Here is a 25,836-nt window from a genome sequence, read left to right as displayed (position 1 = left end):
GTGTAGGTCTTGTGTAATCTTAAATGTGAACTAATACAAAAGTATTTAGCTTACAGTGTAATGAATCCATGCTGCTGTTCCCTGTTATCAGCCACTTTAGGCCGAAGAGGCTGACTGTGCAATATGTTTTTAATAGGGCTATTAATGGGAAGTCATGTATTAAGAAACCTTTCTACTCATGTGTGACTAGTTCTGCTTTGGCTTGCATTTAAACGGGTACTCCAATGGAAAACAATTTCTTTCAAATCAACTGGTGACAAATAGTTAGTAAAAAAATAGTAAAAAAAAATCTTAAACCTTCCAGTACTTATCACCTGCTGTATGCTCCAGAGGAGGTTGTGTAGTTCTTTCCAGTCTGATCAGTGCTCTCTGCTACCACCTCTGTCCATGTCAGGAACTGTCCAGAACAGAAGGTTTGCTATGTGAATTTTGCTCCTACTTTGCTTCCTGACATGGACAGAGGTGGCAACGGAGAGCACTGTGGTAAGACTGCAAAGAACTACACCACTTCCTCTGTAGTACACCACAGCTGATAAGTACTGGAAGGATTAAGATTTTTAAATAGAAATAAATTACAAATCTGTAACTTTTCTGGCACCAGTTGATTTTAAAAACTTATTTTCCAATGGAGTACCTCTTTTTAAACTTGGTCTTACTGCCGCATTAACTTCTGTAAGGGTTTTTAGCTGTTCTGCGTCATCTGATCCATGCAGGAATGCCAGGCTGAGCGCCCAGTCTGGGTGGTGATGTTGCCGCACAGATTACGTAACCCTTGGCAGACAGAATTATTGTCTGTATAATGTAGCAGAGCTGATTTCTTTAGCTCTTTGAAGCTCTGTTGTTTGTAGATTATAATAAAGCCTTGTGACCATGTCTTTATATTGTCACGATGTGCCTAATGACACAACCAGCTCTGCTTCATCTGTATAGACGTCCTGCACTTGTGTTTCCAGGCAGTTATCTAATGAGCGATGCTACCGACACAGTATGTGACCTATGACATGTTCTTATTAATAATTCACTACATTATGTACATTAAGTCCTAATGAGGCGACTCCAGAGGACCGTGCAATGAGGGAGAAGAGCGCCAGGGTAAATTGGTGCACAGTGTGAGAACAGAGCGGATTACAGGAACAGCAGGGACTAAAGGGGAATCTGTAGATGGCTGTAGTGTACGGCTATGATCAAAATGTAAGCTCTTTGACTTTATGCGTTTAGTCAGTTTCCATCTATCTTTATCTAATTAGAAGAGTATTCCGGCTAAACTGGGTTTGCTTGTAAGCATATTTATACTTGTTGTCCGGACACTCACTAAGAGAATATACATTTCCTTTCAAGATTTTCCAATATTTAAAGGGGTATTTCCTAACTATATATATATATATATATATATATATATATATTTTTTTTTTTTTTTTGGCCCCATTGTTGCCTGGAATAGCTTTTGTTCAATCTTTATCTGAATCCGTTTTCTATTCATTTATATTTATCTATTTGTTCCTGTTTTCTCTGTTCAACTTTTCATGTGGGCTTCTTACCAGAGAGATACGTCCTCCTTATGCCAGCTTACGTTATAAAATACATAAACATACATTGTTCAAGATATAATTACTATTTTTTATACAGGTATTTAGAGTTTACATCATTTCTCTTTTTCTTTACTTTACATATACATGGCATTTGATATTTGTATTATCTGTCTCCATATGTGTGTGTGTATATGTATATATATATATATATATGTATGTGTGTATATATGTATAATTATCTATAATCTATCATCTATCACACAGGAAAAAACGTCCGGCACTCGGGAAGATGCAGGTAAAACTTGTCAATGGCTTTATTCACACGCTTAAGGCAGGACACAATCTGACGCGTTTCGCACACTCAGGTGCTTAGTCGTAGACTAAGCACCTGAGTGTGCGAAACGCGTCAGATTGTGTCCTGCCTTAAGCGTGTGAATAAAGCCATTGACAAGTTTTACCTGCATCTTCCCGAGTGCCGGACGTTTTTTCCTGTGTGACTTCTACTAAGCCGGGAGCGGTACCGGTGTCCGTAGCACGAGAGAGTGCAGCAGACGCGAGAGTGGTGAGCAGCCTGACTTCATCTATATATAATTTTATATTTTTTTGGTTTTAACCCATTCTTCTTACATTGGTTTTTAACCTGGCCTATGTACTTTTTACAATTTGTGACCATCATGAAGTCTGGAAGGAGTTAAAATGTCTCCTCCTGTCTCCCTTTTACATGTTGTATGACTAAGAGCGCTTGAAACGCGTAACTACCTCCTTGTTCCTGCTTTGTCCACAATAAAAGGATTTTATTTAGCATTTGAGCTGGATCCTACCTTCCTTGTTCTCATCAGTAGGGAAAAGCTAGAGCAATAATGCTGTGGTTTCTTATCCCCTATCTGGCCGGGATTTATTGTGCAAAGTATATAAGCAGTGGTGATCCAATGCTGAGCATCCCACCCACCATGTACATGCTTTCACTCCAATGGCTGTCCGGGCATGCTGGGAGTTGTAGTTTTCAACAGCTGGAGGCACCCTGGTTAAACACTGACTATATTCACTGCATAGCACTTATTGAGCCAGTGGCAATGTAGCTGCGTTTCTTAGACCAAGCAAACAGTGATTGCTGGATGCCCCACAACATGGCGGAGATTCTGAGCCTTAGAAGATTGGTTCTGCCAGTGACTGTAGTCATAGGGGGCTGGTTTGACCTATATTTCAGGGGCCCTGACTACAGTGAAAAACTGCAAAATGAAATGTGGCTGTTCCCTCAGAGCGCAAATAGAGGCTTATACAAATATAAGCTTGCAAAAATGTAAGAGAAATACAAATAAAGGGTAAATAACTTATGCCAACCCAAGCAAATCGCCATCACCATTCTCTTCACCAAAAGATTACACTTTTAGTTTTTCAAAACAGGTGAAACCTCTTTGCCCCCTTACAAAGTGGGGGTAGCCTTCTCAAAGGAATATGTATCCAGAATGCTAAATAAAGGGGTTAAATAGAGTTAGCAAATGCACAGCCAAATATCAACAAATGATGATGGCGCATGGTTCCACTCCTTTCTTTCCCCCAGTATTGCTCTCAATCTAACTCGCAGTCCTCTGCACCTCCTTTCTGGTGCATGTTTATCGCTCACCCCTCTGTTCACTAAGGGGTTAAAAGTAAAATGCTTTTTGTTAGCTGTATGTCTTAAGACTGCCACTAGATGGCGCCTGTGACCTCCTTGTAATCTCCGCAGCTGGTAGTTATAGCGTCAGTGATGCTCTTGTAAGATTGCTCAGCCTTGGGCTGTGTTCACACAGTGCGTTTTTCTTTTCTTTTGTGTTTTTAATTAATTTCTCTAATATGTTTGTCGAAATTGCAGCAAAATGGCGCTATTCTATGATTTGCGCAATTGCCGAGCAGCATATTCTTCTTAAAAATAAAAGCAGTGTTGTTGGTTGCTATGAACAACAAAGCCTGTTTCTTCTGCCCCTGTTGTGTAAACAAACTTGAGTTAAAGGGTACCTCTCATCAAAAAAAACTTGTGATATATTATAGATTACTGTATGCAGAATAACTTTACAATTGCATGTTATTAAAAAAATATGCTTCTTTCTATTTAATTTTCCACTTTGAGGAAATGACCACTAGGGGTCTCCCTACCAGTCCTGGCAGCAAGCATTTCAGACTCATGCTAATGAGTCCTAAACACTACGAGCTGCCAGTCTGCTTTGTTCACAAAGGAGAACACTCAGAGCTGCCAGCCTGCTTTGTTCACAGCCTGTTTGGCTGTGAACAAAGCAGGCTGGCAGCTCTGTGTGTTTAGGACTCCAGCATGAGTCAGAAATGCTTGCTGACAGGACTGATCGGGAAAAATACAATAGAAAGAAGCATATTTTTCATTAACATGCTATTGGAAAGTTATTCAACATTCATTAATCTAAAATATATCAAAAGTTTATTTGATGAGAGGTGCCCTTTAAGTTTTTGGTTTAAATTATTTCTCCCAGAATACAGCATCAATCCCGTAGATTGGACGCTGTGTAGACAAGAGTGTATACAGGTGATATTTGCAGTGTATATTCCCCGCCTGTGCCTCCTTCCAGTAGCCGCCCATGTGGATCACCGTTATCTCATCGCTTCTCCTCTTCTGCCATTGACGGCTCATTGAGATAAGATAATCCCTATCTGGATGTTCTATTTGCTCAAACCTGTTGACCCTTGTGGCTTCTCCTGACTGTCGTAATGTTTAGGTTCAGTTCAGGGCGCAGGCAGATGCTGTCCCTTGGATCTGCACTTAAAATTCAGACCTGTGACCTTGGGTACGGCAGAAGTAGATGTCAGCAGGACAATGCGCCATCCGCAAGGCTTTTATAGACATGGATAGGTTCCAGAAACATGGCGGCAAATTCTTCTTGCTTCCTGGCCATAACAATCTCTGAATCTTGGTTCTATGACCATCTCTGGGATGGAGTAGAATGAATTGATCAGAGTATAAGCCATAGAACGACTGTACGTAATAAAGTGACCAATGGAGGGGGGGGGGGGGGGGAAGGAGAGAGATTCATCAAAACTTGTGCAGAGGAAAAGTTCACCAGTTGCCCATAGGAACCAATCAGATCACTTCTTTCATTTTTCAGAGACCTTGTTAAAAATGAAAGAAGTGATCTGATTGGTTCCTATGGGCAACTCAACTTTTCCTCTGGACAAATTTTGATAAATCTCAACCCCCCCCCCACACCACATAAATTGTTTTTAGCCCTCTAACGTTCTAAAAAAGAAATTAAGTGTGTTTAACAAATGGTGCCATAGTAAATTAGACATATTGGGGGAGACTCATTATATACTGAGGAAAAGTTTACCAGTAGCAGCCAATCAGATTGCTTCTTTCACTTTTGAAAAGGCTTCTGAAAAAATGAAACCTATCTGGTTGCTAAGGGCAACTATTCAACTTTTCATCTACACAAGTTTTGATTAATCTCCCCCATTAATACTTGATCTGTATAGCTATATAGATTTTGGGCCATTTGGTTAAATGTTAATATTAGTGCCATACTTTTTTAATTCTGTGTTCTTGATATGCATTTTATCTAAAACTAAAGGTCTAATTGTTTAATAAATCTTTTTATTTTTATGAAATTGTTTCCAATGTTAATTTTGCACCATCAGTGATGGTGAGATCCTTGAGGTGTGGTTAATATAATTTTACAAGTGTTGTATTTTGTCGGTGGGGACCGATTTCTTGACCGCATACCGTATTTTTCGCCCTATAGGACGCACCGGCGAATAAGACGCACCCAATTTATAGGTGCAAAATCTAAAAAAATAAAGATTTTGAACCCAATAGTGGTCTTCAATCTGCGGACCTCCAGATGTTGCAAAACTACAACTCCCAGCATGCCCGGACAGCCGGGGCATGCTGGGAGTTGTAGTTTTGCAACATCTGGAGGTCCGCAGATTGAAGACCACTGCATAGGAGGTAATACTCACGTGTCCCCGCCGCTCTGGACCCGTCACCGCTGCCCTGGATGTCGCTCCATCGCTGTCGCCATGTCTCCGTCGCTCCGGAACGTCTCTGCTGCCGGCCGGGTATCCTCGCTCTCCGTTGCCACCATTGCGCCGCTACACACGCCGACGCACGTACGCGACAACGTGATGACGAAGGAGAGCGCCGGCCATACAGGGGATCCCTGAACGGAGACGGAGAAGACACCGAGGAGGCAGGTAAGGTCCCTCCCGGTGTCCTGTAAGCACTAACCCAGCTATTCAGTCGGGCTGTTCGGGACCGCCGTGGTGAAATCGCGGCGGTCCCAAACAGCCCGACTGAACAGCCGGGGTTAGTGTCACTTTCCCTTCAGACACGGCGGTCAGCTTTGATCGCCGCATCTGAAGGGTTAATACAGGGCATCAACGCGATCGGTGATGTCCTGTATTAGCCGTGGGTCCCGGCCGTTGATGGCCACAGGGACCGCCACGATAGGGTGTATTCGCCGTATAAGACGCACCGACTTTTTTCGCCCCAGTTTTGGGGAAGAATAAGTGCGTCAAATACGGTATACCATCGGGTTGTGAGTTGCACACGCATTTCCTTGATCTGTATAGCGTCTGGCATTCCTACACTTTCTACACTGCTTTTACAGTTTGCGTCTTTTTTTTTTTTTGTAGAGTTGATGGCTTTGGCCTGGGCCAACTCCTGAACACCAAGCAGATCAAGCGCATGGTGTCCTCCTATGTTGGCGAAAATGCAGAATTCGAAAGGCAGTATCTCCAAGGAGAGCTGGAAGTGGAGCTTGTACCTCAGGTGATCCATCCATCACAGATTTTTGTGATCCTTCTTTGTAGAACATACCTGTTCTGGAACGGCTGCCATAATACTTCCCTAATCATTTGTGTGCATCAATACCATCACGCTGCACTACACAGCACTGCGAGTACAATCCTGTAAAAGCTGCACCACTCATAACGGTACTAGTACAATTCTGTAAGAATAGTTCCATACACAACACATCCAGTTAAAGGGGTGTTCCAGTCACTGATATCTTATCCCCCCTATCTAAAGGATAGGGATAAGATGTCTGATCACGATGGTTCCTGCTGCTGGGACCCTCCACAATCTCTGTGCAGCGTTGCCGTTCTCTGCCGTGCTGCTGTTCCAGTCTCGGTAACCTCTGTGTTTCTGGGACAAGAGACCTGATGCCACACCCCCTCCATTCATGTCCAAGGGAGGGGGTGTGACAGCAGTCACGCCCCCTCCCTTAGACATGAATGAAGAATGCGTGGCATGACATCACGTCTCCTGTCCCGGAAAAACAGAGGTTTCCGAGACTGGAGCAGCAGCCTGGCAGAGATCAGAGAGCCCCCCCCCCCATGATCGGACATCTTATCCCCTATCCTTTGGATAGGGGATTACATGTCTATGGCTGGAATATCCCTCCTAAGGGTGCTTTCACACTGCCATTGGCATCCATCCTGTTCAGAGTCCGTTCTGCGCCTATTTTTTTTTTTTTTTTCTTGCACTTAAAGAGGTACTCCGGTGAAACTTTTATTATTATTTTTTTTAACTGGTGCCAGAAAGTTAAACAGATTTGTAAATTAATTCTATTAAAAAATCTTAATCCTTCCTGTACTTATTAGCTGCTGAATACTACAGTGGAAATTCTTTTCTGTTTGAAACAGAGCTCTCTGCTGACATCATGAGCACAGTGCTCTCTGCTGACATCTCTGTCCATTTTAGGAAGTGTCCAGAATAAAAGGAAATCCCCCATAGAAAACATATGCTGTTCTGAACAGTTCCTAAAATGGACAGAGATGTCAGCAGAGAGCACTGTGGTCGTGTCTGCAGACAGCTCGATGTTTCAAAGAGAGAAGAATTTCCGCTGTAGTATTCAGCAGCTAATAAGTACAGGAAGGAATGAGATTTTTTAATAGAAGTAATTTACAAATCTGTTTAACTTTCTGGCACCAGTTGATTATAAAAAAAATAAAAACAAAAAAAAGTTTCACTGGAGTACCCCTTTAACGGACCCTGAAACAGGTCAAAGCTAAACAAAAAAAGATGGGTACCAACAGACCCCATTCACTTGAATGGGATCCGTCAGAGTTGTCGACGGAGCTTCGAATAGTGGAGACTGACAGCAGTGTGGAAGTAGCCTTAGTGTTATAAAAATTCTTAAAGGTCACGAAAATACTGCACCATGCTAAATACCTCAGCTGGTGTCTATGTTTAAAGGGGGGGGGGGGTTGGCCAAGGACGTTGTACTCGATCTTCGCCAGCTCCTATATAGAATAAATGAAGCGGCGACGCTCCAGTACTCGCCGCTCGAGCGTTAATTCTAAAAGGAGACTAGGGTCTCCATTCTACCTGCAGTCCTAAGATTGCGCCAGTTTCCTGACCCGCTGGTAACTATAAGAAATGGTAGATTACAGCAGGTACAGAACGGCAGTCCTATATCCTAGAAGCATCATGTTCTGATCACCTTGTGTAAAGGAGAAACTGCACGGCAAGGCGCCAGCTAATGCAGCATATGGGATCTGTGACCTTGTCTACAAGGACGTTCAGTAAGGAGCAAAGTGCCGCTCCACGTGCGTCTAACAAAGCATATGTCATGTTTCGTAGCTGATAGACGGTCCCTGCACTGCTCCAGCTTTGTGAGGCCGTCTAATAGAAGAGGATTATGCTTGTTACAGAAAAATAAATGTTTCAAGGAGAAATTGTCTTTTATTACTCCTCAGGGAACCCTTGCGGAGAAAGTTCGAGCCGGCGGCGCAGGTATTCCAGCGTTTTATACACCCACAGGTTACGGCACATTAATCCAACAAGGAGGAGCACCTATAAAATATAATAAAGACGGCACAATAGCGATCGCCAGCGAACCTAAGGAGGTAAGGAGGATTTATGGCGCGCTCTTGCTGTAACTCTGCTTTATCACTACAGTTTCCAAGGGACTCGTAAAGTGAACTCTCCAATATTTGTTCCCTGTGATCCGTAGTGTTGCCTGATACCCACATCCTATGTAAACTCCATCCCGGCAAGTCTTAACCAGGCTGAGGTTTTCTTACCGATCACGGTTTTGCACACTCGTGGTAGAGCCCAATGCATGGAACCTTAAAGGGGTAATCCAACTAAAGTTCATTCTTTAGCCAGGATCCGCTTGGATATGCCTCGCAGTCTATGCAGATGGCGCACATCGGAGCAATCCTAGAACAGACTGATCGCCCACCCGCAGCAGACTGACTCTCTGGCTGGAATATTTATGTAGTGCAAACCCATCCTAAAGGTCTTGTGCACCTTTATGGAAGTACAAATTGGAGCCGTAATACGGCAAGATACATGAGCATTAAAGGGGCTATCCCAAGGTTAAAAAAAATCTTACCCATGATGTGGATGGAGGATGACTTGCTGATCTCTGGGGGGGTGGGGGGTGTCAGACAGCTGGAACCATCAATCATGAGAAAGTCAATGGTCACCTGATTGGAGTAGTAGCATGCGGGCTAGACTGTTGAACATCAGAGTTCAATTCATGGCAGTGTTTGGAAGTCCCATAGGGGATTATCAGAGTTCTCTTTTCTTGGGATTGGTGGGGGTCCCAGCAGTCGGACCCCCATAGATTAGTTAATTTATCTCCGATCTTGTGCATAAAGAAACCTTATTTATTTTTTAACGGGTACTCCCGTGGAAAACTTTTTTTTTTTTTTTTTATTGGTGCCAGAAAGTTTAACAGATTTGTAAATTACTTCTATTAAACTCTTAATCCTTCCAGTACTTTTTAGGGGCTATATACTACAGTGGAAATGCGTCTTTTTATTTTTTTATTTTATTTTTTTTTTTTTTTTTCGATTTCTCTTCGGTCACGACCACAGTGCTGTCTTCTGACCTCCAGAGCAGCATTTTGTTTGCTATGGTGATTTTATGGGAGTAAGGAGTGCAATAGCAAAAATGTAGTTTTAATGACAGTGCCCATTTAATGGAAACCGCTTTCAACTACATTTTTAATATGAAGTCCTACAAAATAGATGTTTGTTTTTTACCATGAATAATATATAGCAAACCATTTCATGTACCATATGTTCTGCACAAATGTGGTGTGAACAGAGCCTATTAAGTGCATACTCTGCAGTCACCAAAAACAAACAAAAAACTCGAGTGTCTGAGATTCTCAGCGCTCTTAGGCCATGTTCACACCTCGGAACATGGAATTCTGCACAGAGATTCCGGAACAGAGTCCCATTGTATTCTATGGGATTCTGCTGCGCTGTGCACATGGTGGAATTTCCATGCCAGATGTTTGATATGGAAATTCTGAATTCCGTGTCGGCAGAAAGAATGAACCTGTTCATTTATTCTCTGGACTCCGCATGTCATGCATAGCCATCTGAGACTGTGTATTGCTGTGCGGTCATATTGTGCCAGCTCCCTCAGTCTCCAGAATGTCGGCACAGAGACTTTCTGTGCGCACATAGCCATAGGCTCTGACCCATAAAAACGTTTGACTTGTCTCGAAGACATATGAAGTGTGTGTGTGTGTGTGTGTGTGTGTGTGTTTATTTTTATTAGCTCCTATTACTTTGTCTACACCTTCTGTGCAGATCAGTGTCTCCATGGTAACAGACCACAAACAAGTCATTTGTAGTCTGACCCTGTAGTCATCCTATTTGCTTCTATCTGTTCCTGATTCTTGCCGACCTATAACATGTATATGAGCAAGTAGCAGGGGACAGATGTAATAGTATAACTGCAAATCCTGTCTGATCCTGCAGTCTATGGCCCTGGAGACACAGCAATGTATAGGGACTATTCACTGCAAATAAAAGAGTTTACAAATCTTTAAAACCTTTTTCCTGTTTTTTCTTAAGACATTGCATCAATAGATAACAATGTGGAGATGTCTTGGGTATTTTTTTTTTTTTTTTTTAACTATTCTGCACCTTTTCTCTTCTAGGTGAAAGAATTCAATGGCCGCCACTTTGTTATGGAGAACTCGATCACTGGAGACTTTGCCTTGGTGAAGGCCTGGAAAGCGGATCGTGCCGGCAACATTGTATTCAGGTAAGGTCATGGAAGTAGGCTTAAAGGCTGCACTAATCCTTTAAAGAGAACCTATCCTCAACTAAACTGTCCATAATCTCCCCCCCCCCCCCCCCACCCATCTGTCCTTGATACTAATGCTATCCTTGTCTTCATTTCTACTTAAAAATGCTCCTAAATACCTCTTTTTTATTCCTGTACTGAAGATCACAGGGTGCCAGTGGTGAATTTGCCAATCTTTGTGTTCTCTGGCAAATGCCAAATGTCCTGCACGGTGTTGGGCTGTAAGCACAACCCCCACCCTCATACCACCCTCATGGAGTCTGTTTCTGACCGTTTTAGTAGACACATGCACATTTGTGGTCTGCTGGAGGTAATTTTGCAGGACTCTGGCAGTGCTCCTCCTTGCACAAAGGCGGAGGTAGCGGTCCTGCTGCTTGGTTGTTTCCCTCCTACGGCCTCCTCCACATCTCCTGATGTACTGGCCTGTCTCCTGGTAGCGCCTCCATACTCTGGACACTACACTGACAGACACAGCAAACCTTCTTGCCACAGCTTGCATTGATGTGCCATCCTGGATGAGCTGCACTACCTGAGCCACTTGTGTGGGTTGTAGACTCCGTCTCATGCTACCACTAGAGTGAAAGCACTGCCAGCATTCAAGTGACTAAGCCATCAGCCAAGAAGCATAGTAACTTAGAAGTGGTCTGTGGTCACCACCTGCAGAACCACTCCTTTATTGGCGGTGTCTTGCTAATTTACTATAATTTCCACCTGTTGTCTGTTCCATTTACACAACAGCATGTGAAATTGATTGTCAATCAGTGTTGCTTCCTGACTGGACAGTGTGATTTCACAGAAGTGTCATTGACTCGGAGTTACATTGTGTTTTAAGTATTCCCCCTTATTTTTTTGAGTAGTGTATGTTAAATTGTCCTCAGTTACTCGAAGGGCTTTTAGAAGAGAGGCTGCCTCACCAGATCCTCACGAGACCCTACTCTACGCTTGCTGAATCTTCTTCCTCTTAGTAGAGAGGCTTGACCAGAACAAGCTATTAAGAGATATATAATCTCTTATAATATATATTATATGCACACCCCCAGCATAGCTTTGAACATTGCAGAGGGAAGATAAAAGCTTGCTCTGGTCCAGCCTCTCTACTAAGATTCAGCGTGTGTGTGTGTATGTACTCTTAAGCTGCTAGGCATGGCTGGTAGCTACAGTATAAAACAGGATACAGTAATTACAAACCTAAATAATAGACACCCTACAGACAGCAGAATACAAAACTACACCAGGTGATGTCATCTTAAAATATGGGATCGCTTTTTCTTTTTTTTTCTCTCCCCTTTTCCATCCTAACAACTTCTCCAGAACACTGAGATATCTTTGGCCCTCACTTCTGCACTCATACCCAGCCTCTGTGGCAGTGGTCTCCAAACTGTGGACCTCCAGCTTTTGCAAGGCTATTACTCTAAGCATGCCCGGATAGCCAATGGATTTTGGGCCATGTTGGAAGTTGTAGTTTTCAAAACATCTGGAGGTCCACAGTTTGGGAACCACTGCTTTATAGTAACACATTCAGACCTGGGCCTCTAAATTAAAGGTTAGCCGTTGCGACAAAGGGGTTCGGTCTGGAGTATCATTTATTATTCATATATATCCTTCCTGATGGGGTGGACATTTTTTTTATTTTTTATTTTTTTGCATGATTGCAAGAGGGGCGTGGCCGTGATGTCACAACCCTTGCTGCCCACACTCAGCATTAGTAACAACATGTTCCGAACACTGGGGCGGTGGAGTACCCCTTTAAGAGCCTCTTGTGCCACAGTGATGGGTAATTGGCGCTGCTCATAAGTATTCCTGAGGTTTCCCGTTGGCCTGTAGTAATGGGATCATACAGATATTCGCAGCAGTATGGTCCTCATTGACTGCCCCTACCAGCCTGTCGGTGCCCGTTTTTGCGCATCTGTCAGAATAAGACTTTCTCCCATTTCCCCTCCACTTGTAGTTACCAGGGTAACCCAGCCCGGCTTAGCCTCTTGACAGATGTCTCCAGCACAACCTGCTCCTCTCGGGTTACTTCGCACTCCACACATTGATTGGATTTTTCCTCAGACCACTAACAAATGAGACGTCCAAATAGACAAATGTTTCTTATTAAAAAAAAGCCAAAGACATTTGATTTACCTAAAATTGTATGTTTTCTCTTATATGGCACCCTGGCCTAGAAGGTTCTCTAATACATTCTAGCTTTGGGCACTCTCATTAAAACTAATCTTTGCTATTGCACTCCTGTGGTAAATAAAAAAAAAAAAACTTTCTAATGTACTTAGCTTAAAATAAAAAACCTCCTTTTATTAATTTATTATTTTGTTTTGTCTGTGTTTAAAAAAAAAAAAAAAAAAAAAAAAAAAAAGCTGCCACTAGGTGTCCAGAGCACATTTCCCCTATCTCTTGCACAGACTTTGGACTCCTGCTTGCCTGGCAAAAGTCCAAAATCAGGAGATGCAGTCTGGAGTGCTGAGGGGTGTGTGCAGCCTTATCCACTCATAGCTCATCTTACACTGAACTGCTCGGGGCTGTGTGTAGCAGAGTGAGGCAGGAAGTTCTTCCCTGTATGGCTTCAGATGATGTCATGCCTGCTGGGGAACGCCCCTTCCCAGTCTGTGAATCTGACGGAGACTGAGCAGAAAATACAGAGTGATATCAAGGTAGAAAACTCAAAAAATAAAAATGTGGTGTCCCGGTACAGTATTGCACACCGTACCTAGTGTAGAGGTCCCCAAAGTCCGAGTAACTACGTTCATGTAGGGTTCCTCGGGTGGGACAGCCCCTAGTCGCCTCTCCTCAAGTCTATCTCTAATGCTAATCTGTGTGTGTGTGTATATATTTGATAATTATATAAATATAATTTTATAGTAATGTATAGAAATTGCCTTGTTCTGCGTCGCAGGACCTTCAGTCATGTGACCATGCTAATAACCTCTATGGTATGTTGGAGGACCTTTGGAGGTCCTTGGGTCATGTGTTGCCCACAAATCTTTGTAATGGTGATTGACATCAGTATGGACCAATTAGCATTAGTCCAGCCCCTGCCCATATAAAGGAGCTGCGTCCAATTATCGCTTTCTTGGGTTTCTGCTCTCGTGGATGCCGGACTAACAGGACGGTGCTACGCAACTTTCAAAGACACGCTAGGCCTAAAAAACCTGCCGGCCTCAGCTGAACCAAAACCGTGAGTTCAAATCTAAATCCCCTCTAATACTAGCATGACTACTGGACCGCAACTAAACCCCTAAATCCAATGGAGCAACGCTTAGTACTAAAAGACTCTAAATGCTAAAGTCCCAACCTTTGTCATTCTCCAAGGAAAACCGTTGTTATGCTGAGAGACTGTTGTATTATTGAAGCTTGCAGAAAACTCTCAGTAAAAGTTAATACTGTTTCAGAAACTCTCCGGTTGTGGACAATCTATTATATACCTCCCTATCGCTCTTGTGAAGGGTGGCGGTAGGAAAAGCATTATTGAGGAGCCCTCACCCTGGCATCATGAATAGCCAGGGTTAACAAGCACCCTTTAATTACTGCACAGCTACACTCCCCATACCTTACACCCCCAGCCTATCTCAAAAATTAAGTCAGAGGGTGGTTTATCATGATGGGGACAGTGAACTGGGAGGATTATAACATTTAACAAGATCATGAGGTACTCTTTAATACCCCAACATAAATGCAGATGGCAACTTGTGTTTACATGTGCAAATGTTCTTCTATTTGACTGATGGGCCCACGTTATAGAATGGGAGCCGACCCATGACGTACATGTATGTCATGGGTCGGGAATGGGTTAAAAAAAGTTAATTGACATTACAACATTTTTTATTTTTACTTTTTTTTTATTTTTTCCGTTTTCTAACAGGAAAACCGCAAGAAATTTCAACCAGCCAATGTGTAAAGCTGCCAAAGTTACAGTGGTGGAGGTAGGTACTGGCCGTGTGGTAAGTTAGGCTTATAATGTCAACTTTGACTGCCTATGGGAGAGGGGGAGAGAGAGGTGTGTTTTTTAATTTTTATTTTTTGCTGCATATTTTCTGCAGCAGATTTTGCTACTCATTGAAGTCGGAGTACAAAAATACACAGCAAAACATGGCATGTGTGGCGCTACGCTAAAACAAAACTTTATAGATTTACAAGCAAAATAATTAGGGTATTTCTGAACCTCAAAACAAACTTTCTTAAGAACATAGGACGTAAATGTATGTCCAGTACATTAACGTCCTATATACATGAAGCAAACACAGGAACTGCGCCCTCTTCATGCACAACAGGTCATGCCGGTAATGGTGGAAACCAGTGGTTGGGCTGATGTCAGCCATTAACCCCTCAGATGCCGTGATCAATACTGATCACAGAAATGTGGCAATTGTAATGAATGATCGGATCGCCCGCGGCACGACCTCGGAAATCAGACTAGCCAAGATGGAGGTCTCCTCACCTGCTTCCTCCACTTTCCCGGGGTCTTTTCTGGTCTGCCTTCTAGCTGATAATACTGATCAGTGCTATGCCTATGCTTATCATCAGATTGCTAAAAAATAGTGCCATGTGGGGACATAAAATGTGAAAAAAATAAAAATGCAAAAAAGTACCTCTCCCAATAAAACTTTGGCCCTTTTTTTTTCTTCTTAAAACTAAAGCGTACATATTTGGTATCAGCATGTGCGTAAATGTCCAAACTATCAAAGTATAATGTTTATGATCACTTACAGGGAACAGCGTAAATTAAAAAAAAATCCCAAATTGACTTTTTAAAGAAAAGCACATATATGCAAGTGGTGTAAGGGAAACTCTCCAAAACTTTGGTTTTCTTTTCAATTTACCCACACAGTAATGTTGTTAAAAGTACAATTGGCACAAGAAACAAGCCCTCATATGGGTCTGTGGGGGGAAATGTAAAAAAAATGGCTTTTAGAAGGCGAGGAGGAAAAACTGAATGCAAAAATTAAATGCAGTTTAGAGGGAATTGATGATTTGCTTTCTGCCTTTTTATTATTGTAAATTTTGGCCATGTGAAAGCTGGGTGCAAATCTATGGTTCCCATAGCGTCTATGTATGTAATTAGAGATGAGCGAACTTACAGTAAACTCAATTCGTCACGAACTTCTCGGCTCGGCAGTTGACGACTTATCCTGCATAAATTAGTTCAGCTTTCTGGTGCTCCGGTGGGCTGGAAAAGGTGGATACAGTCCTAGGAAAGTCTCCAGCCCACCGGAGCACCTGAAAGCTGAACTAATTTATGCAGGATAAGTCATCAACTGCAGAGCCGAGAAGTTCGTGACGAATCAAATTTACTGTAAGTTTTCTCCTCTCTAATTGTAATGAACTGTTGGATAAATAGGAATATATTGCCCCTGAGGACTCAAGAAAAGTTGGATATTGTCTCTGTCAACTCTGTGATTCCCAGTTTTTTGTAAAGTGTAGTCATTGGTTTCTTTCAATACAAATGATCTAACGATCTTGTGTTTACACGGTTTGGCTTGATTCAATCCTAGATAAAAATGTTTTTAGGGTGCATTCACATCACTTTTTTTTACATACGGTTGCAATCCGTATTGGAAAAAATGTATTGACATCCCATAAAATATCGTACACAATGTATCAGGTTGTGGATGGTTTTGTTCTTTTATTAAATAAATAAAAAAAATATATAAAAATGCAGTGTGTGTGTGTGTGTGTGTGTGTGTGTGTGTGTGTGTGTGAGAGATTAAATATACCGTATAAGCCGAGTTTTTCAGCACGATTTTTCGTGCTGAAAACACCCCCCTCGGCTTATACTCGAGTGAACTCTCCACCCGCAGTGGTCTGTCCGGGCTTGCTGGGAGTTGTAGTTTTGAAACCTCCGGAGGTCCGCAGGTTGAAGACCACTGCGGCCTTCAACATCATCCAGCCCCCCTCTCACTCCCCTTTAGTTCTGTACAGGACTCACCGTACTCGGCGCTGGTCCGGTGCTGCAGGACTGTCCGGAGAGGAGGTGGTCCGGTGGGATAGTGGTTCCGGGGAGGCCTCTTCTAAGCGCTTCGGGCCCGGCCCCAGAATAGTCACGTTGCCTTGACAACGACGCAGAGGTACGTTCATTGCCAACGTACTTCTGCGTCATTGTCAAGGCAACGCCTCTATTCCGGGCCGGAAGCGTGGAGAAGAGGCCCCCCCGGTGAAGATAGCAGCCCGGAACCTCTATCCCACCGGACCACCTCCTCACCGGACAGCCCTGCAGGACCGGACCAGCGCCGAGCGGAGGTGAGTACTGTACAGAACTAAAGGGGGTGAGAGGGGGCTGGATGATGTCGAAGGCCGCAGTGGTCTTCAACCTGCGGACCTCCGGAGGTTTCAAAACTACAACTCCCAGCAAGCCCGGACAGCCGATGGCTGCCCGGGCTTGCTGGGAGTGGTAGTTTTGAAACCTCTGGAGGTCCGCAGGTTGAAGACCACTGAGGGCGGATGATGAGAAGAGGATGATGAAGGGGGGGGGTGATGAAGGGGGGTGTGTGGGATGATGAAAAGGGGATGATGAAGGGGGGATGTGTGGGATGATGACAGGTGGTGATGAGGGTCTGGATGATGACAGGCGGTGATGATGATGAGGATGTTAATGACGGGGGTCTGGATGATGACAGGGGGGGATGATGTATTTCCCACCCTAGGCTTATACTCGAGTCAATAACTTTTCCTGGGATTTTGGGTTGAGATTAGGGGTCTCGGCTTATACTCGGGTCAGCTTATACTCGAGAATATACGGTGTGTGTGTGTGTGTGTGTGTGTGTGTGTGTGTGTGTGTGTGTGTATGTATATATATATGTGTGTGTGTATATATTATATTATATAATTACTTAGTGGGAATCTGTTACAGAATAATCCTTGGGGCCATAAATGTACAGCACATACAGGCCACTACCTAACCCCGCTTGTACATTTGCGGTCACTGCTGTTTTAACCCTTGAGATGCCATAATTGATGCATCAGGAAGGGACCTCCCGGAACCCTATAGCAGTCCTTGCCATCCCGATCCCGATGGGTCCGGTGACCATGAAGGAGTATAGTTTATAGGGACAGTTTACTGCGTAAGTGAAGTACCTGCCTTGGGGTATGTGCCCTCAAATATATGGCAGAGGTCCCTGAAGGTAGCCGGTCATCTGATGTATATTTTCACTATTTTGACCATGTATTTTGCCATGGTTTTGTACACAGATTAGCCTAATTCCGTACGGTTAATCCATGACCAGATTTCCAAAGACTTCTATGTTGCATAAAGTGTCCGGCATTTCATGAGTTCTTGGTGCCTATAGTAGTGTAATGTGTGTTTAAAATATGCGCAAAACTGCCGTGCCTGAACACGTTCTGAGAAGGATTGAAACAGCAGGGGGCGCAAAGTGCAATTGTATCCCTTATATTTCATTTCAGGACTTTAATAGTGAAGGGATCAACAGCTCTTGGACCTGGTAACCGTGTAGCGGGCTCCTATAGATGGAGGCATTGTGGCCCCTGTTGCCTGGTAACGCTGTATAGTTTGCTTCAGTGCCTTCCATTATCTGGGCGTAATGAACCTGATAACGTTCCCTGTCTTCATCTGTATTGTAATGACTGGCTACAAAGCTGTGTTTCTTGTAACGTTATGTCACAACAGAATCCAATGTGTCTAGAATCAATTACCCCAAGGCCTTATGTGCACAACATCAGAACTGGAGCTTTAACCCCTTAAGGACACAGCCCATTTTGGCCTTAAGGATTTAGTTTTTTTCCCCTCCCTGCATTCTTAAAATCATAACACTTTTTTTTTAGATTCCCATCCACAGACCCTTATGAGGGCTTATTTTTTGTAATGACCTCTTTTATTGTACCATAAAATGTATTGCAAAACAAAAAATTATTTGTATGGGGAGATTGAAATAAAAACAGCAATTCTGCACATTTTGAAGGGTATATATTTTACGCTGTACACTTTTGGTAAAATAGACCTTTTTTCTTTATTCTGTGGGTCAATACGATTAAAATGATACCCATCATTACATACTTCTCTATTACTGTACTGCCTTTTAGAAAAATAAATTTTTTTTTAAATTTCTTTAACAATTTTTTTTTTTTTTACATTGCCCTATTTCTACCACCTATGTCCTAATTTTTCTGTATACAGGGATGTAGGAGTGCTTTTTCTTTTGCGCCCTGGTCTGTTTTTATCGGTACCACATTTGCGTTTATTATTTTAATTATAATATTTTAAATTTTAATTATTTTACTTATATTTTAATTTAATTATTAATTTAATTAATAATAAAAATAATAAAAATATAAATAATATAATATAATATAATAAAAATAATATATTAATATAATAAAATAATATAATATATTAATTACCGTATTTACCGTAATTTATATTTATTACAGTGGCAGATGGTGCCTATAGTTATGGCCAGTATTTATCCAACCAATTCTCCAATTCTTGGAATGTTGCACCATTACTTATACCAGTGTTTCCCAACCAGGGGTGACAAAAGCTTTTGCAGAGCTACAACTCCCAGCATGCACGGACAGCCGTTGACACTCCCGTACTGGGCCACCACACTAAATTTATTGCTCAGCATTTATTTTTTATTTTTTTTTGGACGTCCTATAGATGGCTAAGTGGAGTGGTGGCCCAGAATGCATGCTGCCTCTACACACAGACTATTGTGCGGCCACCAGCGGTTTATTCTGAGACTTGCCGTAACATCAGATGGCACAATATTGTTCTTGAACAACTCCCAGCCTGTTGGCTCTGAAAGGGTTACTTGTGCATGCATACAGAGAAGGGTCTGCTTCAGTGTGTCAGTGAAGGATACATTTTGCATGGAAATTAATGACTTTTGTTTCTGTGTCTGACGGGATTTATAGAGAACTTGTTCTTTACTGGTGATGCAGATCCAATACAGAAGGAACACACTTGTATATCAAGTACTGTATCCCAAGCCACAAGTTACTGTGGTAACTTGTCACAGTCCTGGAGTAATTAAACAGACTCTAGAATGGCACTGGGACTTGTAGTTCTCCTGATGTAAACTGGTTCTCTAGTGGTACGTGTAAAGCTCAGAGGCGTGCGATGGTTCTGACCTAGTATGGCGCTGGCTCTGTGATTTTAAATACTAAAACACTCACTGCGGATGCAACTTGCAGGTTCCCAATCATACAGTCTCCTTCGGCTCCCGGCATACACGGATGGTGCACGGCCCTGAATAAAGACAGGCCAATGTAGTAGGGTAGGTAGAAATTAGAGATGAGCGAACTTACAGTAAGTTCGATTCGTCACTAACTTCTCGGCTCGGCAGTTGATGACTTATCCTGCATAAATTAGTTCAGCTTTCAGGCGCTCCGGTGGGCTGGAAAAGGTGGATACATTCCTAGGAGACTCTTTCCTAGGACTGTATCCACCTTTTCCAGCCCACGGGAGCACCTGAAAGCTGAACTAATTTATGCAGGAAAAGTCATCAACTGCCGAGCCGAGAAGTTTGTGACGAATCGAATTTACTGTAAGTTGGCTCATCTCTAGTAGAAATGAATGGGTGGTACTCACCAAGGCAGTTCAATGTGCTTTATTTTGCTGAGCAGCGGGTTACATGCAGATGCGTCAGTAAAAGTGACTATTTTGTGCTACATTCACTTCCTCTGTGTTCTCTGGAATCTTGGCTACAGAAATCCTTTTTCCTGGGCTTTGCGTAACTGGAATAGCATTCTTTGAAAATTATGGGGGGGAGATTTATCAAAACCTGTCCAGAGGAAAAGTTGCCCAGTTGCCCATAGCAACCAATCAGATCGCTTCTTTAATTTTTGAAAAGGCCTGTGAAAAATAAAAGAAGCGATCTGATTGGTTGCTATGGGCAACTCGGCAACTTTTCCTCTGGACAGGTTTTGAAAAATCTCCACCATGGGCTTACTGAGGAGCATAGGGTTGCTCCACTGAAGCCATGCTCCACTGCTATAGGTTCACTATACCTACCGACTACAGTCATCGCCCCAAAATCTTTTCCTGGTGTCTCCTAAAAGTCCCCCAATGCACTCAAACTGGATTCTTCAGGGGAGAGAAAGGAGGCTCACATACAGATTAGACAGCTGGACCAGTGTTTTTTTTTTTTCTCCAATGTGCCTTAACCCCTTAAGGACACAGTCCTTTTTCACCTTAAGAACTGAGCCCTTTTTCGCAATTCTGACCACCGTCACTTTACAAATTAATAACGCGAAAACGCTTTTACCGAATATTCTGATTCTGAGATTGTTTTTTGATGACGTATTCTACTTTATTTTGGTGGTAAATTTTCGGCGTTACTTGCATCCTTTTTTTGGTGAAAAATCCCAAAATTTCATGAGAATTTTGAAAATTTTGCATTTTTTTAACTTTGAAGCTCTCTACTTGTAAGGAAAATGGATATTCCCAATAAATTTTATTTTTATTCACAAATACAATATGTCCACTTTATGTTGGCGTCATAAAATATGGCTGTCTGGGCATGCTGGGAGTTGCCGTTTGGCCTTCCTAGTGGTTGCCACAGTAAAGATCACTTTACTTTCAGTTTCCCTACCTGAGCCAGGATCCAGCAGTCTCTAGCGAAGATCGTGGGTCCCCAGGGATCTTCTCCTCCAGGTACCAGCCTCCATCTTCTTCCCATGTTCCCCTCGATATCCAGGGGTGGCAGAACGGGGGTTGCCATGGCAACCCACTGTCCTGCCCTGCCATTGGTCAGAATTAGAGAGGAGCGAACTTACAGTAAATTCGATTCGTCACAACTTCTCGGCTCGGCAGTTGATGACTTATCCTGCATAAATTAGTTCAGCCTTCAGGTGCTCCGGTGGGCTGGAAAAGGTGGCTACATTCCTAGGAAAGTCTCCTAGGACTGTATCCACCTTTTCCAGCCCACCGGAGCACCTGAAAGCTGAACTAATTTATGCAGGAAAAGTCATCAACTGCCAAGCCGAGAAGTTTGTGACGTATCGAATTTACTGTAAGTTCGCTCATCTCTAGTCAGAATCGGTTCTGATCAATGGCAGGGGATAGGAGGAGATCGCAGCACTGCGACCTCGCTCCTATCCCTCAGGATGATCAAGGCTGTCACTGACTGCTCCGATCATCCCTATTTTCCGGGTGATCGGGTCACCAGAGACCCGATCAGCCCGGAATAGCAGAAAATTGCATGTCTGAATTGAAATGCAATTTTCTGTTATCGCCGACATGGGGGCATCCCGGTCCCCAACCAGCTAGCAGTGGGGACCGAAATTCCCACGGGCGTCCTTAAGGACTCGGGATGCAGGGCGTATGCATACGCCCGGTGTCCTTAAAAGGTTAATTTAGTGCAGATCCTGCCTTGCCCATCTGCTACCAAAGCTGGCTCCACTCCTGTCCCATTTCCCTCCTTCTCTTTTTTTATTTTTTTTTTATTTTTTTTAATCTTGTGGCAGCCACGGGGGGGGGGGGGGGGGGGGGGGGGGAGGTGTTAGGAAATACCTTATCACTTCGTGACGCCAGGGCACAGTTGTCTTATAAACGGTCCGAGGTTGGGAACAGCTTCTTCTGGCCCAGACACGGGGAGTAAAGGTTACGGATAACTGTCTTTACTGAGCAGAAATATAATAATTTCTTAAAGTGCAAAACCTAATTAATGCCACAATCAGTCTCTTACTGGGCCCAACACTTGTGCTGCAAGGCTGCTTAAAGTAGTCCATAGCTACAGGGCAGCCATTGGTGCTGGGACACCACAATTTACTGTACATGTCAAGGTGCTCCAGGGCATTAAACATAGAATGAAGTTACTATGTGGCTGTATGATAATCCAGCTGTCTTGTGTGTTTCCAGGTGGAGGAGATTGTGGATACCGGAAGCTTTACACCAGAAGACATCCACATTCCCAGCATTTATGTAGATCGGATCATTAAGGGCGAGAACTATCAGAAGAAAATTGAGGTATGATCTGAGGCCTCGGCGTCCCCTGCTCATTACATCATGTCAGTAGACTGGTATAGAACGGTTCAGAAGCCATCCACACAATAATCTTCACCTCTTCTAGGTCTCTGATCATGGTGATATGGAGCTTGTCTTATTATTTTTCAGCCGGCTCTTGTCTGGTGGCGGTGTCCTTTTTTTGTTTTTATATTCTCCTCCTCTTTCAGGTATGATCTGACATAAGGAGAGCACAGCCTCCTCTCACATAGGCTTTTACAAGTGGCGGTCAATGTGTCACTTCATGTACTATGTGTATCTGCTTCCCTGCCGCAGTTTGTGGTAATGGTGTATGTCCTTGTGTCTTCATTAGAGGCTCACAATAAGGAAAGTCGAAGACTCCACGCCGAAACCGAAAAAAGAATCTGACCTCGTGAGAGAGCGAATCATCAGACGGGCCGCCCTAGAGTTCAGGGATGGGATGTATGGTATCCTTTAATGTGTGGGGATCATATTCTTTGTAATGAGTCATTTCTTGTAATGGTTTATCCCAAGGCCCCATTCAAACACCCCAAAAAACTTCCAGGCGGACATTCCGCAAGCCGCTAAGACTGCTTGGAAATAAGCAGTCTCCATAGATGGTAATGCAATTCTGAGCAATCGGTAGCGCAATAGGAGTAGACCGGACAGAACAATGATCAGTGAGGTCTTCATTGACTCCAATTCAGGACATTCCAAAAGGCTGTGGAGGAAATGGTTGGTGGGAATCAGAGTTCAGACTGTCCAGGTTCTGGTAAAAGTACAGTAATGAAGCATCATAGACACAGGGGAACAGTCTAGCCGAAGATTGTGTCGCTCTCTCAACCCTACCGAATTCCGAACGCTGGGTGCGGGCTACGGGGGTCGTAACGTCAGAGCCACGCCCCCTCAATGCAAGTCTGTGGGAGGGGGAGTGACGTCCGCCACGCCTCCTCCCATAGACTTGCATTGAGGGGGCGTGGCATCACGAGGGGTGTGGTCGTGACGTCAGGACACCTGCAGTCCGCACCCAGCATTCAGAACATTAGGGGCAGTGGAGTACCCCTTTAAAAGGGCATCCCCACTTTGACTGGCCTCTGGAAATCCCTCACTGGCCCTAAACACTATAGATGCCTAAATATTGGGCCGTTAGTATTTTAATCCCAGACACTAATTTTATGTAAACTGCTGAATGTGACCCCCATATTAAGGTTTATAGGATCAGGTAGTTTGTGAACCTGCGCTAAAGCTTGGCCCTTGTTGTTGTGAAGGTCCTGCAGTGCACTTGCATATTTACCAGTATGCCTTGCTGCTTTCATAACAGACCTAGTGTAATGGTGCATGCACACGCTGGGGGAGGGGAAAACCGTGCGCTCCCGTACCCCAGCCGGCCTGGCACTGAAATCCATTGACTTTAATGAGCCGACCAGAGTCAGTTTTACGCCGGTCGGCTATTTTTTTTTTTTTTTTTTGACCCGTATCTAGTTTTCTGACTGGACCTAAAAACGTTTTGAGGTCTGGTCAGAAAACTGGATACGGGTCAAAAATGAGCCAACCTGCGGAAGACTGACTCCGGTCGGCTCATTAAAGTCAGTGGATTTCGGTGCCGGTCCGGCTGGGGGTACGGGAGCGCACAACCCCTCCCCCAGCCAGATCCAGCACCTGTACAGTGAAAACGTGGTGTGCATGCACCCTAATAGTAGGGTCCTTATTGCCTGCTCGCTATCTGGTGCTCTAGTGTTGCGATTTTTCTTTCTATAGAAAATGCAGCAGTATTGAAATATATAGCGTAATTCTATTTACTTATTCCTTCTTAACTTACTGAAAATCCAGCAAATCTGGGTATCGGCATTCCGATGCTGGCCAGCAACTTTATAAAGAAAGATATTACTGTTCACCTTCAGAGTGAAAATGGCGTCCTCGGCCTGGTAGGTCTGACTTGGTTATATTTTTTTATTTGGATTGGTATTCTCCTGGGTTCCTATACACCTTTAACCCCTTAAGGACCCAGCCATTTTACACCTTAGGACCAGAGGGGTTTTTGCACATCTGACCACTGTCACTTTAAACATTAATAACTCTGGAATGCTTTTAGTTATCAATCTGATTCCGAGAATGTTTTTTCGTGACATATTCTACTTTAACATAGTGGTAACTTTTTGTGATAACTTGCATCCTTTCTTGGTGAAAAATTCCCAAATTTTATGAGAAAAATAAAAATTTAGCATTTTTCAAACTTTGAAGCTCTCTGCTTGTAAGAAAAATGGATATTCAAAATTTAATTTTTATTCACAAATACAATGTCTACTTTTATGTTTGCATCATAAAATTTGAGTTTTTACTTTTGGAAGACACCAGAGGGCTTCAAAGTTCAGCAGCAGTTTTCAAACTTTTCACAAAATTTTCACTCACTATTTTTCACTGACCAGTTCAGGTTTGAAGTGGATTTGAAGGGTCTTCATATTAGAAATACCCCATAAAAGATCCATTATAAAAACTACACCCCCCAAAGTATTCAAAATGACATTCAGTAAGTGTGTTAACCCTTTAGGTGTTTCACAGTAATGGCAGCAAAGTGAAGGAGAAAATTCAAAATCTTTTTTTACTCTCGCATGTTCTTGTAGACCCAGTTTTTTTTTATTTTTGCAAGGGGTTAAAGGAGAAAATTTTTACTTGTATTTGAAACCCAATTTCTCTCGAGTAAGCACATACCTCATAGGTCTATGTAAAGTGTTCAGCGGGCGCAATAGAGGGCTCAGAAGGGAAGGAGCAACAAATGTTTTTGGGGGATAGTCACCTTTAGGAAGCCCCTATGGTGCCAGAACAGCAAAAAAAAAACAAAAAAAAAAACACATTTTGGAAACTAGACCATTTTGGAAACTAGACCCCTAGGGGAACAAAACAAGGGGTAAAGTGATCCTTAATACCCCACAGGTGATTCACGACTTTTGCATATGTAAAAAAAATGTTTACCTAAAATGCATGTTTTCCCAAAAATTGGACATTTTTAAAAAGGGTAATAGCAGAAAATACCCCCCCCCCCCCCCAAAATTTGAAGCCCAATTTCTCCCGATTCAGTAAACACCCCATATGGGGGTGAAAAAGTGCACTGCTGGCCCACTACAGGTCTCAGAAGAGGAGTAGTCTCATTTGGCTTTTTGAAAGCAAATTTTGCTCTGGGGGCATGCCGCATTTAGGAAGCCCCTATGGTGCCAGGACAGTAAAAAAAAAACACATGGCCTACTATTTTGGAAACTAGACCCCTCGGGACATAACAAGGGGTTAAGTGAACCTTAATACCCCACAGGTGTTTCACGACTTTTGCATATGTAAAA

General features: G+C 43.1%; 1 protein-coding gene across 1 annotated transcript in view; it reads left to right on the top strand.

The window, feature by feature from the left end:
* OXCT1 (3-oxoacid CoA-transferase 1) overlaps window positions 1-25,836 on the top strand; it is an 81,517-nt gene that overhangs the window by 10,797 nt on the left and 44,884 nt on the right. The window contains exons 4-10 of the mRNA XM_056545961.1: window positions 6,165-6,300; window positions 8,232-8,381; window positions 10,439-10,545; window positions 14,447-14,507; window positions 22,400-22,507; window positions 22,857-22,971; window positions 24,335-24,429. Of these exons, the coding sequence (XP_056401936.1) occupies window positions 6,165-6,300; window positions 8,232-8,381; window positions 10,439-10,545; window positions 14,447-14,507; window positions 22,400-22,507; window positions 22,857-22,971; window positions 24,335-24,429 (772 nt within the window). The remainder of the gene's footprint in view (window positions 1-6,164; window positions 6,301-8,231; window positions 8,382-10,438; window positions 10,546-14,446; window positions 14,508-22,399; window positions 22,508-22,856; window positions 22,972-24,334; window positions 24,430-25,836) is intronic.

Source organism: Hyla sarda, chromosome 1, assembly GCF_029499605.1.
Source record: "Hyla sarda isolate aHylSar1 chromosome 1, aHylSar1.hap1, whole genome shotgun sequence".
Classification (NCBI taxonomy): Eukaryota; Metazoa; Chordata; class Amphibia; order Anura; family Hylidae; genus Hyla; species Hyla sarda.
Note: the sequence above shows the minus strand (reverse complement) of the source record. Positions and strands in the feature narration are given on the sequence as shown.